Source organism: Pituophis catenifer, unplaced genomic scaffold (assembly GCF_029215685.1).
Source record: "Pituophis catenifer annectens isolate HBS135680 unplaced genomic scaffold, rPitCat1.0.hap2 SCAF_3, whole genome shotgun sequence".
NCBI lineage: Eukaryota > Metazoa > Chordata > Lepidosauria > Squamata > Colubridae > Pituophis > Pituophis catenifer.
The window spans coordinates 12,489,298-12,514,478 of NW_027256883.1; the positions used below are offsets into that span (position 1 = coordinate 12,489,298).

General features: G+C 38.6%; 1 protein-coding gene across 3 annotated transcripts in view; it reads left to right on the plus strand.

Annotated features, from left to right (window-relative positions):
* Positions 1-25,181, plus strand: part of ASAP1 (ArfGAP with SH3 domain, ankyrin repeat and PH domain 1) — a 150,853-nt gene that overhangs the window by 39,527 nt on the left and 86,145 nt on the right. For all 3 annotated transcript variants that reach the window (XM_070940329.1, XM_070940330.1, XM_070940328.1), the window contains 2 exons: positions 16,163-16,235; positions 21,343-21,488. In XM_070940329.1, coding sequence (XP_070796430.1) covers positions 16,163-16,235; positions 21,343-21,488 — 219 coding nt within the window. The remainder of the gene's footprint in view (positions 1-16,162; positions 16,236-21,342; positions 21,489-25,181) is intronic.

A 25,181-nucleotide genomic window follows, 5' to 3' on the forward strand; every position in this document is an offset into this window, starting at 1 on the left:
ACAGCTATTCACTTCTATTGGTATATATCTTTTCCATTCCCACTTTTGAAATTCTGAAGCAAATGCTGTAAGACATAACAGTGTGATCAGGGTGGATAAAAATTGATGTTGTTTTTTTTTAAATCTGATTTTTTTAAAAATTTAAATCCGATTTTTTTTTTATTTAAATCCATTTTTTTTTATTTTTATCAAATTTATTTTAATAAAATGCTTTTGGAGTAAAAATCTATCTAAAGATAGTTTTCTATTTAAGATACGTTAATAATTTAGTTTATTCAGCATGAAATGGAGCTTAGTTTATAGCATGAGGGTGTATATTCTGTAATATTGGGACTGTCAGTGAGTCAACAGTGGGTCACAGGAGGAACCCCTGAGGGACAGAGATGACAGTTGCTCTTTAAAAATTATGATTTAAATCAAGCCTTTTTACTAGTGATTTAAATTGTGATTTAAATCGATTTGATTTAAATCGTGATTTAAATCGACTTGATTTAAATCAAATCCACCCTGATGAACACAAGTCTTTTCTTTCCTTTTCATACCAAAGCTACCAAAAAAAGGAGATTGCTTCTGTTTCCCACTAAACACAGTCTGTTTTGGCTAAACCAGGGCAAACTGTAATGATATGAAAATGAACGCCTCCTGAGCTTGCTGGGGGAAAGGATGGGGAGCAGACAGATGGATAAACTGCAAAACTGCATCTTTCACAAAAATCCTCTTTTTTCACTACTAGAATGTTATCTTTTTTTCCCAAGAGGTCTTTAAAATTTTCTAGGAATATATATACCATGGCAAATTCTTTCATTCTAATGTGAACAATAAGTTAATTACTATTGTTACTAAGGACTGTAATTACGAAGAGCAACATTACAAAATATATAGTGTGGGGTTTTTTGGAAAAACGATGCTAGAGATTGAAGTTTTTAAGGTTCAGTTTACGATTGCAGTCTCAATTTCTGCCAAACGAATTCTTCCTACGTCATAGTGGCATGGTTAGCCCAGAATGTGATTCAGAGTCCTTTGTTTTTAAATCCATGGTGGATGTTTAAAATTTTAGAAAGAGTAAACTGACAATTGAACCCATGGAAATTGGTTTCAAGTTATGCGAAGCTCCGTCCCTTTTTAAAGCCCATAAAATAGATCTCTCAGATCGTGTTCGAATACTGTATTTTCCAGATGTTGCTATTTTTGATTATGATCTTATATATTGGTTTTATTATTTGATGATTTGGTATATGTGTCTTTTATATTTTAGCCTTGTATTCACTTTTTGGCTGTACTAGAACAAGGGAGTATTTTATAATTGTATCAGTATTGAAGAGAGTTGGCAGTACCTTTTTCTTATATTATTATTATTATTATTTTATTTGTGTCACTTTTTAAATTTTTCCTCTTGTCTCCCTTCCCTTTTTTCTATTTCTGTTTCTGAAATCTAACAAAATTTAAATGTTTCTGTTTCTGACGGAACTGTATTTGCTTGAATGAAATGGATAAACATGGGTGCAGCATATTTAACTTACTTTATTGCTCAGAGGAAAAAAAATATGTTTGTTACTTTCTCGCGCTAAAAAGGATAACAAGTAAAGACTATACCATTAGATCTCCTCTTTTATAGACTACTGGATATTGAGGGTATTGATCATTGGCAGGTAGGTTTGCCAATATTCAGAATTTTAGGCTTGGTAACAAAATATATGTTGTATTTCTCTCCAGTTTTTATTCACACCTCCCAAAATACAGTATCGGCAAGTTCCAAAATTATTATATTTCTAGACTTGGTTTGTGGCTTTTCATAATCAAGCAAAGGTGTACCTCAATTTGTCAAGTTCGGAGGGGCTGAGAAGCTTCAAATGGAGATAATATTTATATGGTGCTCTCTGTGCATGGATGTTTGCTTGTAGACATTCCATTACTCAACTAGGTAATCATCATTGCACAATATCCATGCAGTGTACAGTGTTTGTATATAGCAGCGGTATCAAACTCGATTTCATTGAGGGCTGCATCAGAGTTGTGTTTGACCTTGGGGGGGCCAAGTGGGCGTGGCCGGGTTGAGCATGGCCAGCTCAACGTCCTGCAGTCCTCTGCCAGCAAAAATGGAGCCCGTGAGGGCTGTGAGTGACCCTCCTGGGCTCCGGTTTCGGCTGCAACGGCTTCCTGCAGCCCTCTGCCAGCGCGGCCCTCCTGGGGTCTGTTTTCACTGGCAGAGAGCTGCAGGAGGTCGTCGCAGCCAAAAACGGAGTTTGGGAAGGCTGCACGCGGCCCTCCCAAGCTGTGTTTTTCACTGGCAGAGGCACCATGGGCTGGTCCTTCGCTGTTTCCAGGGCGGCTCCGTGGGCTCGATCTAAGCACCCCGTGGGTCGGATCCAGCCCACAGGCCTTGAGTTTGACACCCCTGGTATACAGCATACACTAATCTGTTACCATCCCTGACTTCATTTCTTATTTAAGCTACTGCACAAACAATTATAAAGAAGGTGTATGACATTGTCTATGTTGTTATTTGGCATTTATGTTTAATATTGAATTATGTTGGTTTGTTTTAATGTAGGTTAAAAGTTCATTGTTCCTTTAATTTATCTTGGTTAAGATTGTAATTTTTTTCCCTGAAATAGAGGTTGTCCTTTAATAATAATAATAATAATAATAATAATAATAATAATAATAATAATAATAATAATAATAATAATAATAATAATAATTTTATTTCTATACCGCCCTTCTCCCGAAGGACTCAGGGCGGTGTACAGCCAATTTAAAAACACAAGACACAACAATAATTAAAAATTAAAATAATTAAATAGATTTGGCCGATTTAAAACCCCAAAAATTAAAATACCCCAATTTAAAATTATCATATTGACAGCCCTGCCTGGCGGAACAACAGGGTCTTCAGTGCGCAGCGGAACACCCGGAGGTCGGAGATCTTACGTATTTCCGGGGGCAGTTCATTCCACAGGGTTGGGGCTCCCACAGAGAAGGCCCTCCCCCTGGGTGTCGCCAGCCGACATAACTTGGCTGATGGCACCCTGAGGAGACCCTCTCTGTGGGAACGGACTGGTCGGTGGGAGGCTATTGGTGGCAGAAGACGGTCTTGAAGGTACCCGGGTCCTGTGCCATGGAGCGCTTTAAAGGTGGTAACCAACACCTTGAATCGCACCCGGAAGACCACTGGGAGCCAGTGCAGCTCGCGCAGGAGAGGTGTCACGCGGGCACAACGAGGTGCGCCCATAACCACCCGCGCGGCCGCATTCTGGACCAGCTGGAGCCTCCGAGTGCTCTTCAAGGGGAGCCCCATGTAGAGAGCATTACAATAGTCCAGCCGGGAGGCAACCCATTTCAGTCATAATTTGTGTGACAGTTGTCAATTGGGTAACTCATTTGACTGACTCAAGATTACAGATTAACAGAGTTGGAAGGGGCCTTGTAGGTCTTCTAGTCCAATCCCCCACCCAAGCAGGAGACCCTACACCATTTCTGAAAAATGGTGTAGTCCAATCTCTTCTTGAAAGTCTCAAGTGATGAAGCTCCCACAACTTCCGAAAGCAACTTCTGTTCCATTGGTTGATTGTTCTCACTGTCAGGAAGTTTCTCCTTATTTCCAGGTTGAATCTCTCCTTGGTCAGTTTCCATCTATTATTCCTTGTCTGGCCTTCAGGTGCTTTGGAAAATAGCTTGACCCCTTCTTCTCTGTGGCAGCTCTTCATATGTTTTAGTCTCCAGTCCCCTAATCATCCTGGTTGCTCTTCTCTGCACTTTTTCTAGAGTCTCAACATCTTTTTTATAGTGTGGTGACCAAAATTGGATGCAGTATCCTAGGTATGGTCTTACTAAGGTTTTATAGAGTGGTATTAGTACTTCACTTGATCTTGATTGTATCCCTCTGTTAATGCAATTTAGGATTAAGACTCAAATTTTTTAAAGTGAACCAATTGATCCTTTTTGTGGTGGTTTTGCCAAAACCAGGAAGTAAATGCTGGTTCTCAGCAAAATAGTTGTAAAATGCAGTCATGTGACTGTAGGACACTGCAAACAGATTTAAATGTGACCCAGTGCCAAGTATCAAAGTGCAGTCATGTAACTGGGTGGGGGGACGGGGGGGGGGGGGAACAGGACAGCTGTCATAACTTTGAATCTGGGTTGTAAGTAGATTTGGGGGGGGGGGGCTCTGTCATAACTTTGAATAGTTGCTAAGCGACTGTTTTTAAGCCGAGAAGTATGTCTCGCTACCATTGCTATGGAATTTTTTGTACATCACTTCCCTAGCACATTGGGACATAAGAGAAGTTGATTTATGCTGCTTCTTGTGTTTTTCTGGATGAATAAAATTATATGCTACATCTCAAGTATTTCCAGATCAAATTAGCAATGTCAGTAGCTTATTTTTATATATATAAAGATACACGTGGGTGTATATGTAATTGAGAAATAACCTTATGAGGAAGTTTACTTTAAGGAGCTGCTTTAATAACATATTTACATGCCTTTTATCTTGCTACATTTAAAATTAATATTAAGATTGTATTTATTCCTTTAAAAATAAACTTTTGAAAACTGTTGGTAGAAAATGATGGGATTGCCTTATATTTAGAGTTTAGAAAAATATAACTAAGATTATATTCAGTGGTGATTTTTCTGAGAAGGAAGGAGAAGATGCTCCCTATATCATTTGGAAGAGTCTTGTTATTATTTTTGGATGGATGATGCAACATAATGTCGAAATTAATTTTTAAAAAAGCCATCCTATCACAAAACCTATATTTTGTTTGTATTGTACACCCAGGTTTGTATTGACTAGGATACAATTGAACACAAAGGACCCATTGAATAAACTTCAGATCTATTCATCTAAACATCTATAGTTTTTAGGATTGTAGGTTTTTTCTCTCTTGATGATGATGATTCCTTAAATCAGTGTTTCTCAACCTTGGTCAGATGTATGGACTTCAACTCTCAATTTTTTAGACATAATGGACGTTAACTCCCAGAATTCCATAGTCAGCCATGCTGGCTTGGGAATTCTGGGAGTTGAAGTCCACACATCTTAAAGTTACCAAGATTGAGAAAGACTGTGCTACATGTTCATTTTGGTTATTAGCAGATGGTAATTTCCTTTTTTTTTTTTTTAATCATTTGTCCATCCTCAATATTTAAAAAAATCCTTAGCCTGAACAAGCTGGTCATATTCCTACAATCTGAACATTGCAGATTGGCCTCGTGTATTTTTAAGTAGCTGGCAAATATGTATCTTAAGGTAGGTGGAAGAACGTTGCTCATGTTGATCTTCAAAAATAGAAGAACAAAAGAAACAGACTTTTGAAGTATCCCATATTTCAACCTGTTCCTCCCACATCTTACAGCATTAATCCATAAGCTAAAATTCTTTTACCTGTGACTAATTATGTTATCAGCGAAGACAGCATTTTAAGATAAATCCTTACAGGAAATCTGGTTTTGCTATACCTTTCAGGTAGGGATTGTTATTATGATTTTGTATGTAAATGAAATTTATGTTGTGCAACAGTTTTTACACAATGGAGGCTGCATACTTTTGCAAACTGTCAAAACAGAAAATTGAGAGCAGATTTGGTGCAATGGTGAAGGTGCTGGCTTGGAAACCAGGAAACTGAGTTCAAGTCCCATTTTAGACAAGAAAGCCAGCTGGGTGACTTTGGCTAATCACCAGGAGACTATGAGTTCTAATCCCACTTTAGCCATGAAAACTAGTCAGATGACCTTGTGCCCATCACTAAGCGACTGTGAGTTCTATACCCACCTTAGCCATGAACACGGTGGATAAAAATCAATGATTTTTTTAAAAAAATCAAAAAAATCAGATTTTTTTTATTTAAATCGGATTTTTTTGATTTTTATCGAATTTATTTTAATAAAAAACTTTTGGGGTAAAAATCTGTCGTAAGATAGTTTTCTATTTAAGATACATAAATAATTTAGTTTATTCAGCATGAAATGGAGGTTAGTTATGTAGCATGAGGCTGTATATTCTGCAACACTGGGACTATTGGTGAGTCAACAGTAGGTCAAAGGAGTAGCAGAGATGACAGTTGCTCTTTAAAAATTATGATTTAAATCGAATTGATTTAAATCAAGCCTTTTTACTAGTGATTTAAATCATGATTTAAATTGTGATTTAAATCAACTCGATTTAAATCAAATCCACCCTGGCCATGAAAACCAGCAAATTTGGCAAATCTTTCTTTTTAAGTCCGGTTTTTCAGTTTCAAAACCAATGGTTCTAGATGACGGTTACAGCTCTGTCACACTTCGTTGTGATGCTGTTTAAACTCTGCTTTCCATGTTTTTGCACTTTTATCTGCTGTAGTTTTTTTCCTCCAAACTTATTTCTACTCATAGATATAAACGAACATAAGTCTTTTCCAGTAGTTCCCATCTGCTAACAGAATAGAATCTGCCAACAGAATGTCTTCTCTACCCACGTATCATCCAGATGTCTCTCAAATAGTTGGGGGCCCTTTGGACCAAATTGGAACTTTGGGAAAAGGATCTATTTGTGTGTGTCCGTGTGTCTGTGCATTTGCACATCAGTGGGGAGAAGAGCAATGAGCAGATCCCCTTAGGTGAGCAGAAATCTACCCATCTAATATTAGTATGAAAATAGCAGATGAAATTGCTCTCGAGTGTGAGTAATGTTTTAGGTATTGCTGTATACAAGAATCGGTTTTTTAAAAACAGCTTCATGATGGATACAAAACATGGTTGACAATTCTCCAAGTTCATAAACAGTCTGGAAAGAGACGTGGTGACGCATTTTAGAGTCAACCAAGTAGACAGTATGGCTGTTAAGAACTAGGGGCGACATGATAGCAGCGTTCCAATATTTGAGGGGGCTGCCACAAAAACGAGAGGTCAACCTATTTTCCAAACCACCTGAAGGCAAAACAAGGAAGCAGTGGATGGAAACTAACCAAGAAGAGAAGCAACCTAGAACTAAGGAGACATTTCCTGACAATGAGAACAACTAACCAGTGGAATGGGTTGTGTTCTGTCCCCGTCCCACACAAGCACCCCCACAGACGGCCCGGAGTTAATAAGCCACACGACAAAATCTTTGAAGATAAAGCTGGCAGCAACCCAGTGGCTAGCTGCCAATTCAGACTTTACTCACACAAAACAAAGATTAGACTGCAAGCATTCCGATAAAGCAGGCAAAGTTTCTGCAATACAAGGATTAGTCCAAATGCAGTCCGACAAGGCAGGCAGAAGTCCAGTAACGCAGAGATCATGGATTATTTCTAGTTTTTGCTCATCACAAACTGAACCGGCCACCACACCCACATTTATACCCTGTGGGATGTGTCCAGTGACTCAGCTAATCTCTGGCACGCCTTCCCCTCTGCTGCGCACGCTTCTCCCTGCGCCTCTGCCGAGGGTCCATCCAGCACTTATCTACTTCGTCACTGTCCACCTGTGGCTGCGGGGACATGCTTGGCTCTGGGCCTATCTTTTGGCCCTCGGTGTCCTCCAGAGGCATTGCCAGAGAGGAGGGTCCTGGAGAGGGAGGCCTTGCCAACTCCTCTCCCTCACTCTCAGAGTCTGCATCTGTCGATAGCCCAGGCTCAGGCAACAGAGCCACAACAGGTTGCCTTCAGAGGTTGTGAATGCTCCATCACTGGAAGTTTTTAAGAAAAAAAATGGACAGCCATTTGTCTGGATTGGTATAGGTCTCCTGCTTGAGCAGAGAGTTGGATTCGAAAACCTCCAAGGCCCCTTCTAACTCTGTTATTCTATTATCTCTGCCCAAAATACCTTCATTTTGTGCCACATCATTGGTTTTATGTGATTTACAAAAAGCTTTCTATGTTTGGGAAAATCCTAATTACTGTAGTGTCTTCTATGGTTACTAGTGATCAAGGAAAGAGTGGGATAGTTGGGCAATTAGGAAAGTAGGTTCAGGTTTTCAAACACCTTTGAGAGTGATTATATCTTTAACATATTTTAGAATTATTACCACTCGTTAGTTTTTCTTTTGTTCTATAAGCCATGCTTTGGGACATAAGCACTTATCCCTTGTAATCAATTTAAATGGAGGTCTGTTGGAAGCAGGCAATACAGATTTTATTTCCAGTTTTAGTACCTCTATAAAGCTACCAAGATTGCATTCTGTGCACACATTTAATTGAGGTTAAGCAACATTTGTTATTAGTTGCGAAGTTGTGTCCGACCCATCGCGACCCCATGGACAACCTTCTTCCAGGCCTTCCTGTCCTCTACCATCCTCTCGAGTCCATTTAAACTAATGCCTACTGCTTCAGTGACTCCATCCATCCGTCTCCTTCTCTGCTGTCCCCTTCTTCTTTTGCCCTCAATCATTTCCAGCATTAGGCTCTTCTCCAGTGAGTCCAGTTAAGCAACATACTGTCCCACAATCCTCTCTTATCTTTATTTACCCATGTAGTATGGCTGTGATACTATAATACTTCTCATATGTTCCCACTACCATCTCTTATTGTATCATTATTATGATTATTGTTACTTTGTTATTGTGATTATTATCACTTTGTTGTTTTGCATGTACACTGAGAGCATATGCACCAGAGACAAAGTCCTTGTATGTCTATCACACTTGGCCAATATTCTGGTCTAGTCTAGTGTAGTTTAGTCTAGTTTAGTCTAGTCCACCCCTCCCCACCCCATCCTATCCCATCCCATCCCTTTGGGGTCTCTTCTGGTCTGTACATAGATTGTGTAATTTGCTGGATTTGAACAAATTATTTTTTGAATTTATGAACTATAGAAGTTGCTGATTTTGCTCTATTCAGTCTCTACTATACCATTAAAAAGACCTTAAGCCCCCCTTAAAGTTAATCAAGCTTAGGTAGGTATTTATCTGGTCTGTTTCGACATGTTGTGCAAATATAGTCTTTTATATGATGCTGCATTTCCCTGAAGTTTAAAGACAATAGCAGTTATTGTTTGAGCCTTATCAGAGCTAAGTAGATTTGATTCATGATCTTGCTACCGCCACAGATGATTTTAAAAAAAAGGTTGTTTTAAAGAATGGCTTAGATACAATTATAACAGCACAAGTAATGAAGTTAATAGGACAATTCTGAGATTTGGTGTAATCTGTCAGCCATTATCTTTACTCTCAAATCTTTTTCAGCTATCTTCAGTTATTTTCTTTATACTTGACTTGGAGTTTAAACTGTTGTTGGCATTTACACTAATAGGAATGACTTTGCAACCAAAGTGTTTCCAGAACTGAATAGTGACACATATGCATGCTTTTGGAGTTGAGTATGTAAATGACATGTGTGCATTTTTTCCCCTTTGATGCTATGAAGGGTTGACCTTACAACTTCTTTATGAATCACAAACAATTTTACAGCATTTTTGATTGCATATTTATGTATTGGGAAAAAGAATGTTCAGCTTCTGTTTCTTTTTTTTTTCACGAAGCAGATACGGTAGAACTTCCTGTTATTAGTCACTGAATTGTTATATAGCGTGTATGTGCATAGGTAGAAGCAGGGTGGATTTGATTTAAATCGAGTTGATTTAAATCACAATTTAAATCATGATTTAAATCACTAGTAAAAAGGCTTGATTTAAATCAACTCAATTTAAATCATAATTTTTAAAGAGCAACTGTCATCTCTGCTACTCCTTTGACCCACCGTTGACTCACCGATAGTCCCAGTGTTGCAGAATATACAGCCTCCTGCTACATAACTAAGCTCCATTTCATGCTGAATAAACTAAATTATTTATGTATCTTAAATAGAAAACTATCTTACGATAGATTTTTACCCCAAAAGTTTTTATTAAAATAAATTCGATAAAAATCAAAAAAATCCGATTTAAATAAAAAAAATCTGATTTTTTTGATTTTTTAAAAAAATCATTGATTTTTATCCACCCTGGGTAGAAGTAGTTTGAGTGTAGGTAGTCCTCAACTTACAACGGTTCATTTAGTGATGACATTGAAAAAAGTGACTTATGACTGCATCCCCATGGTCGCATGTTCAAAATTCGGATATTTGGCAAAAAAATATTTAGGAACCACTGAACCACTCTGGTATTGTCCTGGAATCTGGTGATCACAACTGGTTCATATTTATGAACCACTGAACCACTGTCGTGGTTGTCCCAGGATCATGGGATTACCTTTTGCGCTGTTCTCACAAGCGCTGTTCTCACAATGGGGAAGCCAAATTCACTTAACAACAGCGTTACTAATAACAGAATAGAATAACTAGAATAACAGAATTGGAAGGGACCTTGGCAGTCTTCTAGGCCAATGCCCTGCTCAAGCAGGAAACCCTATACCCGGGATGGCGAACCTATGGCACACGTGCCAGACGTGGCATGCAGAGCCCTCTCTGTGGGCACGTGCGCCATTGCCAGCTGCTGTTCTGGTTTCTGGTACACCAGCCAGCTGGTCTTCACAGGTGCTGGAGCACCGGAAAACGGCCCCCAAAACAGCCATAAAACAGGCAGTTTTTCGAGCCATTTTCCAGGCCTTTTTTAGGCCTGAAAAACGCCCCCAAAATGGGCTGAAAACCAGCCTGAAACCAGCCCCAAAACAGGCCATTTTATGGGACATTTTCAGGACATTTTTAGGCTGTTTTGGGGCCCGAAAAACAGCCAAAAATGGCCAAAAAACAGGCATGCACTAGCTGGTCTTTGGGTGCATGCATGTGCCGGAAATCCAAAGACCAGCTGGCCAGCAGGTGCATGCACGCCAGCCAGCTGCTCTTCAGGTTTCCAGTGCTCTGTCACAGGTGCACATGCACACACATGCATGTGCGTTCCAGTTTGTGCTGAAAAGGTTCACCATTACTGCCCTATACTATTACAGACAAATGGTTGTCCAATCTATTCTTAAAAACCTTTAGTGATGGAGCACTCACAACTTCTGGAGGCAAGCTATTTCACTGTTCTAACTGTCAGGAAATTTCTCCTTAGTTCTAGGTTGCTTCTCTTCTTGATTAGCTTCCACCCATTGCTTCTTGTCCTGCCCTCAGGTGCTTTGGAGAATAGCTTGACTCCCTCTTCTTTGCGGCAGCCCCTGAGATATTGGAACACTGCTATCATGTCATATCATGCTAGTCCTTCTTTTCATTAAAATAGACATACCCAATTCCTGCAACCTAACTAAGAATAGCAGTGATTCACTCTTAAAAACTGTGGCAAGAAAGGTCATAAAATGGGCCAAAACTCACTTAACAACTGTCTCACTTAACAACAGAAATGTTGGGCTCAATTGTGGTGGTAAGTCAAGGACTACCTATACTAGTTTGAGCAGGGGCATTTGTAAACCAGGGAAACTAAAAATTGATTCTAATTATAGTTAGTCCTAGAATTTCAACTGTAACGGAGCCCCTGACCATTATGGGCATAACTCATGCCAGTTATAAAACTCGGATCAATCTGATTTTACCTCCTTTGTGATGGTTGTTAAGCAAACGCTACAGTTCTTAAGTGAACCAGTGACTCGTTATGAATGCAATTTTGCTGAAAACCGGAAGTAAAGGCCGGTTTTCAGCAAAACGATTGTAAAATGCAGTCATGCGATTATGGGATGCTGCAAACAGCTGTAAATGCAGCTGGGTTGTGCGGTCACGTGACTGTGAGGGGAGGGGACCATTGGAACTCCAAATCTAGGTTGTATATAGCCCCAAAGTAGGTCTGTCAGAAATTCAAATGCTCACTAAGCAACTGATCGTAATTCGAGGATTGCCTGAGTGAATGTAGGAGGAGAGCTGTGTTACTGCATGGCAGCAAAACATCTGAAGGTGTTTTGTGACATGTTTTCAAGCGAGCAGATTTTATTATTTATGAACTGCAGCTCACAAAACCTTTTGCCTTTTAATCACATTTGGTGATTTTAAAATCAGATTCTCTTTCTGATTTTTGACTACTTAATGTAAATAGTGGTACAGAAAATTGGAATGAGTCATGCCCTCATGTCTCGGTATGTCTTTACTCAATTTCAGGAAATTGTGAAAGAGTTTTAATCCATTTTACTCCTAATGAATAGGTTGTTAAGATAATTACAATCTAGTGAAGAAGACTTTTCTCAACAAATACCTGTAGGATGAACAATTTGCTGCTTAACTACCTTAGTGTACTTTGTGTTACATGGTGTTTTTTTCAAACTGTTATCAGCTGACTTTAAATTTATATGACTTTTAGAAAGTCGGTTTTTTGAATTAATTATCTGTGGTGACAGTTGCTGTAAGAAACCCATGTTCTCTACGATTCAGGAGAAGAAAATGCTTATCATATAAATATGAAAAGTTATCTAGTTCAGGCATCCTCGACTTATTTTATTATTTATTTATTTATTTATTTATTTATTTATTTATTTATTTATTTATTTATTTTGTCGAGTACCTATTAGATAATATATATAAGTATAAGCATGAATTGAATACATAAGATGAATACAATTAATGGAAACATTAGGACAGGGACGGTAGGCACGCTGGTGCACTTATGCACGCCCCTTACAGACCTCTTAGGAATGGGGTGAGGTCAACAGTAGACACTCTTAGGTTAAAATTTGTACAGTAGTCTTTCTTCGGTGGCCAATGTGTGGTTTCAGAAATATATTTTATTGTGGAGAAATCCTTTATATTTTTTGAGTTTAATCAAGGGGTTAGTTTGTCCAGTTTGTCTAAATTTCTTTCTGGGCAATTCTGATAACAGTAGAGATATCTCTCACTGCATGAAGAAAAGAGAGGTCATTTTGTGAATGTTTATGTTTATGCTTCCATTTTTAGGAATGAAAATTAATATTTTATGAAGTAAATACAACTCAGAACAGTTGGATTCAGAAAGTAATAAACATATTTCTACTTGAACTCTCATGCCCTCCTATAGCCCCTAGTATTTCTCAACCTCAGCCATTTTAAGATGTGTGGACTTCAATTCCCAGAATTCCCTAGACAGCTTTGGTATCTGGGGAATTCTGGGAGTTGTAGTCCACACATATTAAAATGGCTAAGGTTGAGAAACACGGGCCTAGAGAATTCAGTTTTGAAGTTCAGGAACACGTTCAATATTGAAGGGAACATTGTTGACATCTGAAGGACCACAATAGTCACATTGAAGAAGCTTGGATAAGCAGAAAACTCTCTCATGCAAATATTCGTTAGGTTGAACTGCATGCTTTTTTTTTTAGGTTGCAACTCCATACTTCAAAAAATCCTAAAATCAATCATTGTGACTCTGGAGGAGGGGTTACCTTTGCAATTGTGCTGTATATATTTTTTCAACACGATTTTTGATTTTGTGCTTATTTTTAATACCTGTAACTTGTTCTTTGGAAGCAGTGACGTGTTGCTCAGATTATTTTGGGAGGATTACACAGTATTGGATGGCAAGAAATGCAGAGCTATTGACAGGAATGCAAGAAAATTTTGTCTTGATACCAGTAGAAGAGAACTACATACTAACTGCACTACTAGTTCAGAACTACATAGTAATCTATTTTTAATTTCTTTGACTGAAATAAATAATCTTCGCTATGGGTTAGAAAGAAGAAATAATTTCTAATCGTTGTTCCCATCACTCTTTTGAATTTGCAACTCTTAATTTGTGTTTGTTTCGGTAATCATTGAGAAAGAATTCAGCACAGGTTAAAGTACAGAGAGTTGTTTTAGAACTGCGATGGCTAAACTTTTCCTGACCAAGTGCCCTTCCGAACCCCCAAAATGCAATGCGCACATGCCCCCGGCGCATGCGCCTCGCCCCCTCATGCACCCCATGCATCTGCATGCCCCGCACTCCCTCCTCCCCCTATGCATGCACACACGGACCCCCTGCATATGTCAAGTCCCCCCACGTGCCCCACCCCCCATGTATGCGTGCCCCTCCCGCACACACCCCGTTCCCCACGCATGCGCGGCAAAGACCTGATGACCAGCTGACTGGCGTATGCGTGGCAGAGCTGAACAGGGATGACGGCTCGCGTGCCCACAGAGAGGGCACTGTGTGCCACAGGTTTGCCATCACGGTTCTAGAGAGAAGAAAATAAACCAATTAGTTTTGAACAGCAAGTCAATGAAAGTCAGTGAAATGTAGAAAAGAAATCAGTTAAGGGTGTTGTAGGGTGATAGATCAACATAGAGCACTCAAATTGTTACCAAGAGATTGCATGATGACGTGTAGGATTTTTCCGGGGTTGAGGGGGGAGACCATAATATGGATTTCTAAGATTCTTTTTTAACTTTAACTTGAGATGTTGATGCTACCAAAATCTCAATTCACAAATGAAGGTGAATATACGTGTCCCAGGATAAATTTACAGGACCCAATCTCTCTAGCACATTCTACTAGAGAGAAGTTCCCTGAGGATGGACTCCAGCACCAGTCCGAAAGCTCAGAACACTAAACCTCTGGTCCCGGTGATTGACCCAGATTGGATCCCTCAAATCACAACTCTTTCGTTTTTTTCAAGATAGCCAGCCTCCTTCATTATTTTTATTGAAACCTAACATAAGTCTAATTTGTAAACCTAACTTGAAAAGTTCTTCCTTAGCATTGTTAATTAAAAGAAAATTAAAGTAACTGGACCAAAGTAAGAAATATTACTTTGCAAAATATGTTTTGGTAGTGTTCATTACAATGTGTATTTTGTCCTAGATTTTCTGGGCAAATATACTCCTGAAAACTAATTATTAAGTCAAGTTATTGAACTTGGTTAACTTATTTTGTAGTGGGTGAGTTTACCATAATAATTGCAGGTATAAAATGTTTTAACCTTGCTGGTTAAAGCTAATTATGCGCTGTCTCCGACGAATTCTTGGCATCACCTGGCAGGACAAAGTTCCAAATAGCGCAGTCTTGGAATGTGCTGGAATTTCTAGCATGTATACACTATTGAAAAAGCGATGTCTATGCTGGCTGGGGCATATCGTGAGAATGGCTGATGATCGGATTCTGAAAGATCTCCTGTATGGAGAATTAGTGCAGGGAAAGCGCCTCAGAGGGAGACCACAGCTGCGATATAAAGATACCTGCAAGAGGGACCTAAAGGCCCTGGGAATGGACATTAACAACTGGGAAAACTTGACCTCCGATCGTTCAGCTTGGAGGCTAAAGACGCAGCATGGCCTTCTCCAATTCGAAGAGACAATTGTTCGGCAGGCTGAGGCAAAGAGGCAGTCCCGGAACCAGAGAAATCTGGGGGCTGGGCAGGGGACAGAATGTATCTGCCCTCAGTGTGGAAGGGATTGCCATTCTCGAATTGGCCTTTTTAGTCACACTAGATGCTGTTTTAGGACCTCTTTCCAGAGCACGATACCATAGTCTCTTGAGACTGAAGGATGCCAATGCAAATGTAAAGCTAATTAACCAAGGGTGTCTAATTTTACTTATAGGAGAATGCACTGAATATATTCTTTATCTTGGATAACAACATGCTAGAGACCAAACAGATGGTAACATTTGTGAATTGTTGATTAGAGCTGGATTATTTGAGGTCCTCGCAGTGAAAGGCTATCTATCTTATCAGTGAATCTTGCAGACCAGATGCTGTATTTCATTTGTAGAACTAATTAAACGGAATAATCTTGCAGAGAAATGAGGCTTATTCTTCAGTATATTGATCATTATTTTGATTTGATGTTCTTTTTGCAAAAAAAAATGTTAAGTTCTGTTTTTTAAGCGATTATAAAATACATTTCAAAGGAATACTTTCCATTTAGAAGGCTTTCTTTCTCACATAATTGCTCACCAAAAGAACATGGCATTAATAATTTAGTACCCTTGAAAAAAAATTAAACCTCCGTTCTTAATTGTCTAAAGCGTTCAGCGCTCTGAGCTTTTATTCAGTCTGCCTTTTACTATTATTGCTTTGCCTTTTATTAATTGAGTACAAAAACAAACTGAAAAATAAACAATCTGGAAATTTTGGAAAGGAAACAACAAAACAAAGAAAAGTAATGAAAACGGCATTTATTTGTAGACAGAAATACATAATATAAGTCATCTGCATGCAAGTAACTAAAGGAGAATATTTGTAGCTCAGGATTGAAATGAGGGGCCTGTCTCATTTAGCAACAGAAATTTTGGGCTCCATTGTGGTCGTAAGTCGAGGACTGCCTGTATCCAATTGAGTTCCTTTTCCCTGATTTGAATTTCTTTTCCTCTGTTTTCTTTTTCCTTCTAGGCTTTAGATCAGGACAGAACTGCACTACAAAAAGTGAAAAAATCTGTAAAAGCAATATATAATTCTGGGCAAGGTAAGCTTTATTTCTCTATATTATTATTTACTGCATGTTAACAAATAATAAATACATTTAAAATAAATCGTTTTGAACTATAAGGATTAGGGAGAATTTCAAAATACAATGGAGTGGGAAAAATACAGATTTTTATTATAATATTTTCACAAGAGATGAAGCAGACTAAAAAAAATAACTTTAAACATTTTTTTAAATTTAATTTTTTTCAAGTTTATATCCTTTTGTTTATATTACCAGGAATTATTTAAAGGTTCAGAACCTTTTAAGTGTCTCTCTGGCTATATCTGTCTCTATTAAGCAAGTAAAAGACAGATTTACTAAATTAGCAACTGCAGTGATTCACTGAACAACCTAAGAAAGGTTGTAAAATGGGGCAAAATTCACTTAACAAATGTCTCTCTTAGTAACAAATGTTGGGCTCAATTGTAGTCATAAGTCAAGGACTACCTCTGTATAGTTGTTTGTATTATCAATATATTAAAAAAAAAAATACTCCTAAACCTTCGGAATAGTTATGGTGTTCTTTCAAAATTTTTTTTTGCTTCAAATGCATTTTTGAATATACACTGCTCAAAAAATAAAGGGACCACAAGCAGAAGACATCCGAGATCTGAATGAATGAAATAGCCTTATTAAATACTTTGTTCGTTACATACAGTAGTTTTGTGTTCCCTTTAGTTGTTTGAGCAGTGTATAAACTACTGTATGTAAAGAACAAAGTATTTAATAAGGCTATTTCATTCATTCAGATCTCGGATGTCTTCTGCTTGTGTTCCCTTTATTTTTTTGAGCAGTATATATATTTAACGTACTGATTAAAACCAAGAGAATCAGTATTTGAGAAGGCTTCCTTCTATTTCCACTTGCCAGCCCATATTTATTTAAAATATTTATATGGAATGCTCGTCTTACTCAACACAACTCTTGGTGGCTCACAACAACACTCAAAAGGTAATAAAACCCAAAGAAATAAAACCATTTCAGACAACCAAAGGCACCATAACATTCCTCAACAGCTATATCAATCATCATCCGGGTAGTAGCTGAAGGATTTTATATGCATGCACTAATAAATCTTACTGGCGAACATTAACAGTTTTCCTAGAATAACATCTGCTTTTAGCGCTAAAGGTAATAAGTGTGACATTCAGCACAGTGGTAATTCTGCAGCGTTGTTTATATTCATCATTAATTTTTAATCTCTCTTCCCTACATTAAAAAAGGAACGTGCTTGCATTTTTCGTATGTGAAAAAGAAAAATCTGAGAGTTGTTTTGAGTCTGACACCTTAAATGCTGGAATAGTGGTAACCAGGCCTTGAAAATTGACTTACGGAGAGATATAATTAACTGATTTGTTATTTCCCATCCAGATTTAGTCCTAGAGAGCAAAGGGTTCTGCCAAATAAAATAAATCTGATACAGGAAGTCCTCGACGTATGGCCACAATTAACCCCAACATTTCTGTTGCTAAATGAAACATTAGTGAAGTGATTTAAGAGAAAACCCCCATCAAAAATCACAGTCATGTGACTTGCAGGAGACTGAAAATAGTCATACAAGTAGACCAGTTGCCAAGTGCCCAAAATGTCATCATGTGACTGCAGGGGTATGTGTAGCGATCGTAACGTTGATATTAGGTTGTAAGTAACTTTTGGGAGGTCCATTGTAACTTCAAACTGTCACTAAGCAACCAGTTGTAAATTGAGGACTACCTGTATCAGAGGTTGCTGTCTGGTAAATGGGCAGCATGTATGTTTGTTAACAGACAAGCAATTACCGTATTTTTCAGATTATAAGACGCACTTCCCCCCCTTCCCCCAAAGTGGGTGGAAATGTCTGTGCATCTTATACAGTGAATATTGCAGTGGGGGGGGAGGTGCCGCAGTGATCGGACCGCGGAGGCAAACGGGCTGTGGAGATAGAGGCAGAATTTTTTTTGTTTATATATGTATGTGTATACATACACACACACACACACACACACACACACACACACACCGTATTTTTTGGAGTATAAGACTCACCTTTTTCCCCCCCTAAAAGAGGCTGAAAATTTGGGTGCATCTTATACTCTGAATGTAGCTTTGAAGCTTTTTTCCAGCCCTAACGAGGCGCTAGCTTTGCCTGCTCTAATGTGAGTGAAGCGATCTCCATGCTTTGCTCTGACTCTCAGCTGTTCTTTAGAAGCTTTTTTCCAGCCCTAACTAGGCGCTAGCCGAGTGAAGCGATCTCCCCCTGTGCTTTGCCTGCTTTTCTCATTGCTGTTTCCTCTCAGCTGTGCCTTAGAAGCTGTTTTTTATCCCCAAGTAGGGGATAAAAAACCAACAAATTAATGTGCTGAAGCTGACCAGACTAAGGATGCTAGCCAGATGAATACCTGGTAGGCAGATTTTTTTTTTCCTATTTTCCTCCCCAAAAACTAAGCTGAGTCTTACACTCCGGTGCGTCTTATACTCCAAAAAATACGGTATGACAAAATATGTTGCCACAGGAATTTCTACAATTGGACCAATAAAATATTTCTTCTTTAGGTCCCTGTCTTTTGTGATGCACTTATTTAGCACTATTAATATATCCAATACTAATATTAAGAAATACTTGAGTATCATGTCGAATACAGCTTTTGTAGGATGGTGACACAACAGAGAAGAGATTTTTAATTAGCCTTTAGTTTGTTTGCTGTGATTCATAGCCTTTATTTATGCCATGCCCTTGGTTGCTCAACTATAGTCAAGGAGACCAAATCTCTTCAGTGAATAATTTGTTACTGACTCAATGTTGAAAACTTGTTTTGTTTTAGGAAACATTCTTTTCTTTTTGCTTGTTTTCCCAATTTCATCCCTAATTCTTTTGTTGGACATTACTGCTTTTCTTCCTTTCTTTAATTAATATGCTATTAAAGCATGATGATTTTTTAAATTAATATGCTATGTCTTAATGATTGAAGCAGGGAACGGACTTTAGTCTATTCACACTCTGGTACAGGTAGACCTTGAATTATGATCACAACTGAGCCCAAAATTTCTGTTGCTAAACAAAACATTTGTTAAGTGAGTTTTGCCATTAATAGAATAGAATAGAATAGAATAGAATAGAATAGAATAGAATAGAATAGAATAGAATAGAATAGAGTTGGAAGGGGCCTTGGAGGTCTTCTAGTCCAACCCCCTGCTTAGGCAGGAAACCCTACACCACTTCAGACAAATGGTTATCCAACATCTTCTTAAAAATAAATAAATAACTGGAATGCTCCAGTTCACAATTTCTGAAGGCAAGTTGTTCCACTGATTCATTGTTGTAATTGCTCTGTCGGAAAATTTCTCCTTAGTTCTAATTTGCTTCTCTCCTTGATTAGTTTCCACCCATTGCTTCTTGTCCTGCCTTCAGGTGCTTTGGAGAATAGCTTGACTCCCTCTTCTTTGTGGCAGCCCCTGAGATATTGGAACACAGCTATCATGTCAACCTATTTTCTGACCTTTCTTGCCACAGTTGTTAAGTGAATCACTGCAGTTCTTAAGTTAGTAACATGATTAGTCACAAAAGGTGATCACTATGACCCTGGACACTGCAACCGTCATAAATATGAGTCAGTTGCTAAGCATCCAAATTTTGATCACATGACCATGGGGATGGTGCAACGGTTGTGAATGTGAAAAACGGTCATAAGTCCCTTTTGTTCAGTGCCGTTGTAACTTCAAATGGTCACAAAATGAACTGTTGTAAGTTGAGGACTACCTATATATGCTACCACAAGATGTTCCTGGAGTGATGATGTGCTGTTGATGCTGAATTCTTATTATTAAGTCATTATTCAAATTATTTTTTTAATAGTCTCAGCTTTGACTTTCTAAGAGAGCAAAACATTATTTGCATAATTTCTCTCTAAAAGTCCAATATTGCTATTGCAATTAGCATTATTAGCATTAGAGTAGAGTTCCCCAATCTTTCCAGGTTCGCGGCCTGGAGTGGGGGAAGGGGGAAAAGAGGGGATGGTTTTATGGTAACGGCAGACACATGCGCGCGGTTATGCATGTGCACAAACACCTGTTGATCACATGAGTGGGGCTGCAAGTGCCCGCATGAGTGGGGCCGTTAGCCCCCGTGATGCTCGCGTGAACGGGCCTGTGTGTGTGTTCACACGCGCACTGGCCAGCTATACTCACATGGTCCGGTGGCCCATAGGCCGCAGCCCACAGGTTGAGAACCCCTGCTTTAGAGCATCCCATTGTCAGGGTTCCAAGTAACACTCCCAATGAAAGAAGACTCCAAGGCTAGAAGTTCCTCAAAGTTCCACTCTATTAGAGATGTCATATTGGCACATCTGGGGAAAACCCAAATCTGAAAGCTTCCGGGTTTTCCCCACCCGAAGGAAAGTTGAAGTCTCTACCCTGCATTCACATGTCCACCACATGGTCCAATCAAAGCACCGTCCCAACTGGAGATGCCTCCCAGTCACGCCATTCCAGGTGCAGGCTGAATGTCCTTGACTCCCAGAGAAAAGAATGTTGTTATGGCTAGATATCTCTCCAACTCCATGCAATCCCCCTTCCTACTTTCCCACAGCACTAAATGTGGCAGTCCTGAAGATTCAAAGATGGCCTCCAGGGCTGACACCCATGCTATGTATTTGGGGCAAAGACTTCGGTGTCTTCCCATGTGATGTTTAAGATCTTTAAGTCATCTATGAATGTTCTTCATCATGTATTTCAAGGGCATCCTGTTGGCCGTTTGGCATTATTATCTTATGGCCGTGTTGGGAATTTGATTATTCTCCATACGGAGTTTATGACCTGCAAGTTGGAATCTTCTGCATGTGACTATGTTATGTAATTTGCAGGAGCACTTCTTCGTTAGTAACATGGTCAAAATAGAAATCTTTAGGATTTGACGATGGCATCTTTGTTGGAAGACACCCTCCAGGTTTTAACTGGCATAAATAGCTGAAAATAACTAACGTAAATAACATAACTTTTAATATCTTTGAAACGAACAAATGGCCAATTTTAGCATTGTTCCCTTAGAAAAAAAAATACTTGCTATTTCTCATTGTTATTATTTTGTCTTCTTGTAAAGTGGAATTAACTGAACATTTTTCTCTTTCAGAACATAGCCAAAATGAAGAAAGCTATGCACAAGTGCTCGATAAATTTGGAAGTAATTTCTTAAGTAGAGATAATCCAGACCTGGGCACTGCTTTTGTAAAATTTTCCACGCTAACTAAGGAATTGTCAACACTGCTTAAAAATCTGGTGAGACGCTTCTAATCTTTTTGTCCTCTAAAATATTTATAGTTATTATTATATAAGGGTTGTGAATTTTGGGACGTTACAGTTGTTATATAAGTTATATAAATGTTACATAAGTATTGATTGTAATAAACAACCGAACCATTTACATTTCTGGAGGGAACATTACATTTTAAATCCAGTTCGATGCAGCTATGGAAAAAATGTTAGGTTTTCTGAGGCCTAATGCAATGTTTTTAAGCTTTGGTCTAGGCTTTGTGAATGACTAAAGCTATTCAGTCTATGCAGTCATTTGTAATGGCATTCACCCTAAATTTGGGTTTTAAAATTAACTTTCTTGTTTGGTTTTTGCACTGGATAATTCTGGAGAAACAGTTGAAATGATTTTAAGTGAGTGCATTTTTCTTCTCCTTCAATCTCCTCCTGCTCAGTACAGTACATTTAATAAATCTGTTCAGTAATAAAACAATAACTTTTCCATTCCTCAGAACCCAATTTATAGCTGTAAAGCTATACATATTGTATTTATTGTCTAAATGTATAGGAATTATTACTGCAAGGTACGCCGTTCAAGTAAGCTTATTTTGAGTGATACAATAGCAATAGCACATATATACCGCTTCACAGTGCTTTAGCAGCCCTCTCCAAGCGGCTTACAAAGTCAGCATACGGCCCCCAACAATCTGGGTCCTCATTTTACCGACTTTGGAAGGTTGGAAAGCTGAGTCAACCTTGAGCCCGTCAGGATCGAACTCCTGGCTGTGGACAGAGTCAGCCTGCAATACTGCATTCTCACCATTGTGCCACCATGGCCCACCACAATATACAAACAGCAGAATGTATGTGACATCAGATCCAACCTGTAATCATAATTTGGACTTACGCCCTCCATCTTTCTCTTCTTTCATGCTCTAGTCTTTAATTCTTCCTTGTAATTCTAGTTTGGAAGGTTAGTATCTTGAATCTACTGGCAACCTACGGCTGCCATAAACTGAGAAGTAATTAAGAAGTGACTAAGGTTCAATATGAAAACATGCAATAGAAATCCTGTTCCTGTAAATGAATTGTATTAAATTTGGGGTGTGCCTTCAAGTCAGTGTAGACATTGGTGACTTCCTGGACAAGTTTAGGCAGTTTTCATAGTAATATTTTTAGGAAGTGATGTCCCCCTTTCTTCTTCCTAGAGCTAAAAAAGAATAACTGGCCCAAAGTCACCCAGTTGGCTTTGTGTTTAAGGTGGGACTAGAAGTTACAGTGTCCTGGGTTCTAGCCTAGCCTACACCAAACTGGCTCGCCTTCCTTCTCTAATACTGTGTGAAGCCAATATGTAGTATTTATTATATTCTAAATGTTATATTTGAATTTGTTCCATTGGTGTAAAGCAAGGGGTCTCCAAACTTGACAACTTTAAGATTTGTGGACTTCAACTCCCAGAATTCCCCAGCCTGCGTGAGGAATTCTGGGAGTTGAAGTCCACAAATTGCCAAGTTCAGACACCCCTGGTATAAGGGAAGTTCTTTTTTAAAAAATTGTTTTTATTTATAACACAACACAATATAACAAACACAAAACACGTGATATATATTCCCTTTTTACAACTGTTTCGTAACGGTCATCTTCTAATATTTACATTTTCACCCAATTCCCTTTATACTATTCATTTTCTTCTTGTCCCTTTCTCTCTTATTTACACTATAATTCCTAACAATCATAATATTAATTTTGTACCTTTTATACATGGTCCTATAAACATTTTACATTTATAACTTCTCCCTTGTCCTTATTGTTCACTATTTCTGGTCTCCAGCCAGGTGTACCATTTGTTCCATATTACATAATATTCCGTATCTTCTTTTTCTTTAAGTTCTTTTGTTAATTTGTCCATCTCGGCACACTCTAGGATTTATTTTTATCAATTCTTCCTCTGTTGGTATGTTTTTTTCTTTTTTCTTTTTCTTTTCTGTAAGCGAAGTTCTAAGCAGTTGTTTCTGTGGAGTCCTAGGTGCTCTCTGACCTTGCCAATACTTCATTACTCGTCAAGCTAACATCATCAGTGCTATTGAGTGTGGGGTTTGCTTCCTGTTAATATACATTAGCTTGGTCTACAAGTGTTGGTGGGGGTGTGCCTTTTTTTTGTTAGTTGCTTGATTAGGCTATTGTTTTCTCCTTGATTGGTTGTCTGATGTTAATCTGCATTTCTAGGTTTTAGTTGCAGGAAAAGATGTGTTCTGATCCTTTTTTTCCCTTCTTAGCTTTCTTATTGCCTCTTTTGAATGCTGTGTAAATGTGGTTTATCTCTATGGATCTGTAGATGGCTGATTTGTCTGAATGCAGAGCTTCCAGGAATTCTCTAGTGTTTTTGGATTTAGCTTAGTCTAGACTGTCACAGCTTCCTAGCTGAAGCTATGGTTGAGTCTCTCCAAAGTTGTTTTTGGAAAGGAACCTCAATTATTATGTCAAATCCATCAGCAACAACTTCCAAAGAGGGTCAGTCTGACAAAACGCAGCATTGCACCGTGTAACACAAGCACCACTCATTCTAATGGAATGTGTGGATGACTTTGGGGAACAAGGGGAAGAGATACTGGCTAGGAAACAATCAGATAAGAGAGACAAGAGCCCCCAGTGGCTTAACAGTCAGAGAAAGAAACTAAGGAGAGACCTGTCCTAATGCGTCATGCAATGAAAAGCTGCATCAGGAAGTTTGCACCTTCAGACTTGCAAGATTCTGTTAATGTAGCCTTACAGTAAATTAGAATTAGTTCATTTAGTTGTGCTTCCTGTCTGATTTACCTGGGAGCAATGACACCCATTTTTTTATGAGTGTTTTGATGTTGCACATACATCCAGAAGGCACAGCCTTTTGTTATTTTGAAGAAAGCAGCAGGAGTCAGAGACATTCATGACTACCAAATGAAGAATCCCTCCTCAAGGTTCTTTACATCAAGATGACAGTATCTTGCATGAACATTAGCTAGTAAATATTGCAATGAGCTGCTATCATCTTTAGGAGAAGACCTTTGGAGCCTTCCAAAATTGCTCTTCCGGCTCGCCAAGGGCAAAGGCCTTTACCCCAATTGCCTGGACGTCTTTTTCTACTCTGAAATTTAAGTTTTCCATCATAAACTCCCGAAGGCGTCGAAGGGTTGAATGTCAATACCCAGCAGCTTTGAGTTCATGGAATATGAATATACATAAACCTTCAACTTCCGTATTTAATATCAAAGTTTCTACATCTTCACAAACAATTCGTACCTCACTATTCCTCCAAATCCATACAGGTAGAACTCCATTTACAACTACTTTAGGGAGTGTTCAAAGTTGCAGTGTTCCAAAATCACCTGATCTCCCATTGTGACCTTCTCAGTCAGCTTCTGACAAGCAAAGTCAATGAAGGAAGCTGATTAATTTGATCCATCATCTTGTGATCTTTTGGATAAATAGTTTTTATAAATTGAGCCGTAAATCTGCTGACAGTTGAGAGATGCAGAAACATTTGAAACTGGTTCGCAGGGGTGGGATTTCATATACAGGTAGTCCTCGACTTACAACCACAATTGAGCCCAACATTTCTGCTGTTAAGAGAGACATCTGATAAGTGAGTTTTACCCCATTTTACGACATTTCTTGCCATGGTTGCTAAGTGAATCACTGCAGTTACATTAGTAACCCAGTTTGTTAAGTGAATCTGGCTTC